The 5,478-nt window shown below is 37.3% G+C and overlaps 1 protein-coding gene across 1 annotated transcript; it reads left to right on the top strand.

The window, feature by feature from the left end:
• Nucleotides 1-215: 215 nt before the first annotated feature.
• LOC129572640 (uncharacterized) lies at nt 216-1,072 on the top strand. The gene is made up of 2 exons (XM_055452651.1): nt 216-841; nt 909-1,072. Exons 1-2 carry the CDS (start codon nt 217-219, stop codon nt 1,070-1,072), a joined length of 789 nt encoding a protein of 262 aa, XP_055308626.1. The 5' UTR covers nt 216.
• Nucleotides 1,073-5,478: the final 4,406 nt, after the last annotated feature.

The raw sequence follows: 5,478 nt of genomic DNA, 5'->3' as shown, positions 1-5,478 counted from the left end.
CATGTTTCAAATGTTTTCGGTATTGGGTAAAACTGCTGATGTGATGGTTTTTAAATTGTTTTGCTCCGTAAACCGGCTCTTTTTGTTTGAAAAACACACAACAACAATTATGGTAAGTAATAGCCATTACATTACTTATTGTATGTATTTTTACTGTAGTGTGCAATAACAATTACTTATCCATAGTCAAAACAACGAAAGCGGCAACAGCAAGAGATGGAGGAGAACGATGTGTTCGATACATTGGAACATTTCAGCGGCATTAAATTTCCCTTGTGCATTAAAACACTGCTACGTTATGCAGCATATGAAAGTAAATCAAGTTGTATGCTTTTGGATGTGAAAACCGTAGCAGAGATGGAAGATTTCCTTGCTGAAACGGGACAAGCAGTGATTGCTAGTTTGGATTGTTGCAATTCTGCGGCTTATAAAAACCAAAATCGATTCCGTTTTCTTCCTGGACACAAGACGTGTATTTTGTCGATTCCCGATCAACTTCGAAATATGGATGCAGTGAAGCGAAAGAAGAGTAAACCAATGCTTGAGTTCAAAAAGTTGATGACATCAACCGAATTAAAACATCTGCTGCTGATGAAGTTGAATCAAAGTGCTGTCAAGTATGGTTTCGCAAGTGAGGCGTTCGATGAGTCGCACCTAAATGATGTACAGACAATCATTTTGAACAATGATTTGACCGCCAAATGCACGGTTCAATGTTTCCAGTGTCGCACTACCATCAACGCTCTGTACAAGGGATCATGGACAATTAGTAATGTTTTGCGTCATGTGAAAATTCACCAGCCATCAGAAGATACAGTTGATCAGTCGCAGAACGAAAACGGTACCAATTTGAACAAGAATAATTACAATATGATCCTCATTTTTTGACGAATTTATATTTGTTATAGGTACAGAAAACATCGTCACGGTTCATTCATCTCCGTTGGATCTCATTGAGGAAGAAGCGATTGTAGCCAAAAATAACGAAGTTGTTACCACACGCACATTCAAAAGAGTCCAATTAGGCAATGGAAAGTCGTTCTTAGTCGATATGGCAATACACCCTCGTTAGTTATGATAAAACTAAGACAAAACCAAACCAATCATTTAATGTTCGCTTAAAGAGAATTTACACTCATATTATTTATTTATTTATTTAAATGATATAACGTTTACTTTGTGCTGTCGCAAAATCAAATAGAGTAAGACAACTTTGTTTGCCATTGAAATTTCTGAAAGTCAGTAAAATTATTCTTGTTGGTCGAAAGTCTGAAATCATTATCTAAAGTGCGAATAGTTCATAGGAAAAATGCCAAAATCAGAAGTCTGATAGGATGTTACTTGCAAATCAAAAGTTTAATTTAAAAGACGAAAAACTTGATTATTTTTTATATTTATTAAATAAATAAAGTCAACCAAATTTTCTTGTGTTTCCTTTAATTTTCATTTTCTGACATGATGCATTTGTTTTCGAAATAAGAATAGGAAATATTGGAAAAATAACAAGCAAGTATTAGAGCAACATGGAATCTGTTGTTTTTATATTAATGCCATCAACATTTGATAAAAGTGCTATTTATATAAATATAATGAACTGTAAATGTAAAAGAAATGTTTAAACTTGGTCACGATCCAAATGCATATTTATGTTCATGACATTTATCACGATGTATTTATTGCGGAGCTAAAGCATAACCATGGTCATGCGAAACGCCATTCACCTTACTTTCAACGCGCCATTTTAAGTCGGAATTTTTCTGAACCAATGCTGTCCACTTGTCCATGGCCTTATCGTTTTTGTGAGCCAAGATAGACAATTTCTGAGCTTCTTCATTCCAACGTTGGTCCAATTCTTCGAGCTGTTTCTGGGCGTCCATAACGGCCTGCTTTTCTTTCTGCAACAACTTTTCGTACGGTGCGACGTATGCAGCGCGTTTTTGCTCGAAAATAGCATCGAACGATTTGGCACAATCCTCGCAAACAGTCAATCGATCCGAATTCTTTTCTTCTTGGCGCGGCAAATCGTTCTTGGACAAACATTCCTTTTCAACTTCTTGTTGTGGCGAAGTTTGCTTGGATTCTGTCAATGCTTTTATTTTGGAATCTGACATTCGTTCCAAACGAACAACAACACCTTTTGTTTGCGTACGAATTTGTTCATCGATGGTCATACGACCTCTTTTGACACCATTCTGTGCTTCGGACTGGTTTGCGCGCTGGTTCGGCATCTCACCAACGTGATATGAATGGACTGTGTGTTCGGCTGAAAATGATACACGACGAGCGGCATTTTTGGTCGGCTTTACATTTTAGCGCAGAATTGATTGTGGGCCTGTTGTTTCACGACGAGTGTTAATTTTCTTTGCATCGGGAACACTTGATTTTAAAACTACGGATGCACGGCGAGTGGTAGATTTCTTTGGGTGGACGTTGTGAGCACTTGGCTCTGCATCTACTGGCACACGGCGTGTAGCAATCTTCTTCGGTTGTTCATGGCGAATATTCGAATCGGCAACTGATGTAGAATGACGAGAAACAACTTTTTTTGCTTGACTTTCACGGCGAACATTTGATTCTGCAACTATGGTTGCACGACGATCAGATATTTTCTTTGCATCTTGACCACGAGCTAACCCACGATTCTGCATGCTCTCAACCAATCTTTGTGAGCGTGTCTTCACTAAAAGTGCAATGAGAAATAAAATAAAATTATATCTTATGTAAAATGATTTCGAATTATTTAACAAAAATTCAACCAGTCTCGAAAAAAATTGTAAACTAATAAAAAAATAATCGAAAATTATACGAACCCATTGCTGTACGTCTTTCGATAATACTGTTCACGATGAGAATGATGCTATTAGTGTGCGATGAACATCTAGTTTGCTATTGCGTGTGACAGATTTGAGCGGTATTGCGCTTAGTTGTCATCTGTTTGGCGCGCTCGCTTACGCAGCGGCCTCTTGCGGATATTTTGGACTCTTTTCAATCGATCATTGCTTATTTTGCTACCCTTTTCCGACAAAATCCAAACCAAAGACGATTTTCTTATTTTTTTCATTGTTCCATTTTCATCAGCAACTTCAACGAACGGTTTTTCGTCATCGTTCTCACAATCCATATTTTCTTCAATCTCATGAGATGCCGACAATTCGGAATCTGATTCACGAATGCTGAAATCTGAATCCAAATCACTGTTTGATTCATTGTCTACGTAATAATGCTCATTATCCGACTCAAAATCTGTTTCTGCATCTGTTTCTGCGTCAATGTGCCGTTTGTACGGAAAAATATAATTTTCTAGGATCGTTTCATCTAAGCGCATTCCAAATACACTTGCCTCATTAATCGCATCTATTTTGGCACGATTCAATGCATCACTGATTTGCTCTTCCGATGGCATTGGAAATATTTTCGTTTTTCTTGGGTCTACTTCGAATTTTGGAAATTTTACTCCTGTCTCATTTAATTTAAAATGGAGAATTTGGTTTTGGGCCTCAATCCGGCCAACCATATAAAGGACTTCGAGGACGGAAAAATTTATCTTTGTAAAATTCGTGGACCCCATGGAACGAAGCTGCCTAAAGGTCTTTTCGCAAGTTTGGCTTTGAAAAAGAGTTGGCAAAAAATGCTGTGGGCGGTTTTCTTCGCGACATTGACGAATTATTGATAGTAGAGTTCTAGCGTTTACTTCAATGCAACTGTATGTATTCGATGTAATGAATTTGTCTTTGAGGGTGTATTTTGGGTGTGTTTTTATGAATTCTCGCCAAATTCTCAGAAAGTAGACTGACTTCCAAATTAGTTCTACACGTCGACAAGGTTCCAAATCATGATCTCGGTAGCTGGCAACAACATCTCTGCCAAGTTGCAAATACTTAATCGTCGCATGACTGTTCGGCACATATGTATTGAGGGCATTTAATACACGATCAGAAGTTATTTTTTCAAAGGAGCCAAAATTTTGACGATCCCCTGGTGATACGTCCGTTAGGCATAGGCCATGAATAGCTTTATCTTTCTTTAACAACTTCTTCAAATCATTCACAGAAACCTTAGCGTTTCCCATGGGCAATTCCTCCACATTGTTGGCTCTGTTACGAATTTTCGTAGCGATATGTATCGAGTCTTGTGAAACATCGATTTCACGCAAAAACAGCAAATTATGACACATGGCTGATAAAAGACGGGGATCGCCATCGCCAGACAGCAACACGTATTCCATACTTGGCCAGCTCAGTTTTAGTATACTTCCAACGCTTGATTATATCATGAGATGTCAATGTCGTATTCATACCGTAAAGTTGGAGAACAAACGGAGGAAATCTTTCATCGAGTGGCTGAGCCATTATCAAATAAACAGAGGTGGCTTTTTCCTTCTTCATGTGCTCGATTATATCGTCGGCTGTTGAGGCTTTGTAAGCAAAAGGTACAGGGCATCCAGTTATAGTGTCAATTGGCGAGACAAATCCAACTAATGTATCGGTGACCACATCGTAATTAACTTTCGGAGTTATCGCAGCTGCGTCCTCTGATAGCCATACAATCTTATCTGTCCCTAGTTTCTCTAAATACGATAAAAGTTCATGACATCGTAGCTGGCCTTCGTATACACGTTCACGGCTATTTCCAATGCAGCGCACTAAAAAAGACAATTAGATATGATTATGTCAATTTCAATTCCGATTCCATTCACATCACATTTTAACATATATCATGTACACACTTACGTATAGTTTTTGTGGATGGAATTGGTAGATTTCGGCTCAAGATTTCATAACATGCTCGCCCACTCGTTAAGTAAATGAACGTACAGAAATATCGAATTAAATCACTATAACTTGCTTGGTGTTTTGATTTTTTGTCGTTAGCCTGCGCAGTTTTAATCAGCTCTGCCAATATTACGGAGTAGGAATCATTGTTTGGTTCGTTGTTTCGATCATTCAATTTCCCAACATTTTGATTGATGCTTATTTCGTAGAACTTTTGAGCATAATTTGTCAGACTGAGTAAAAATGATCGATGGCCAGGTAGAAACTTGAATGTACATTGTTTTTTATAATTTTCACTATGACAACAGTCTAACTCCTCAATAACACATCGGCCAGATTCTGTGATATAATTTTCTATTTCTGCTATTTTCTCCTTGTCTAACAATCTCAAGCTATCTGCACTTTCATATGCACAGAAACTAAGTATTTCTTTTAGGCAAATTGGCAACTCTAATTCACACCATTCCATTTTTTCCGAAAACAAATTCAATAATAACAAGAAAACTTTATAATGTTGTTTACATTTGTTCATGAACGCAAATTATGACGTTTCGAAATCACTATGTATAGTGACATTTCGAAATCCCGAATTTCGTCGATATCACAGTTTGAGAAAGAGTTGTAGAGATTGAAAAAGATTGGAAATGATTTATTATTAAACATCATTATGTTAGGAACAGGTAAAATTCCATATTTATGAAAAAAA

This window comes from Sitodiplosis mosellana, unplaced genomic scaffold, assembly GCF_009176505.1.
Source record: "Sitodiplosis mosellana isolate CC-2019 unplaced genomic scaffold, AAFC_SMos_1.0 Smas_scaffold_5313, whole genome shotgun sequence".
Taxonomy (NCBI): domain Eukaryota; kingdom Metazoa; phylum Arthropoda; class Insecta; order Diptera; family Cecidomyiidae; genus Sitodiplosis; species Sitodiplosis mosellana.
Note: the sequence above shows the minus strand (reverse complement) of the source record. Positions and strands in the feature narration are given on the sequence as shown.

What these genes read in the sequence shown, in the direction of transcription:
- LOC129572640 (XM_055452651.1), top strand. Translation starts at nt 217, where the DNA reads ATGGAGGAGAACGATGTGTTCGATACATTGGAACATTTCAGCGGCATT. An exon ending in TCAGTCGCAGAACGAAAACG is followed by an intron (nt 842 to 908) that starts GTACCAATTTGA and finishes TATTTGTTATAG; the next exon opens with GTACAGAAAACATCGTCACG.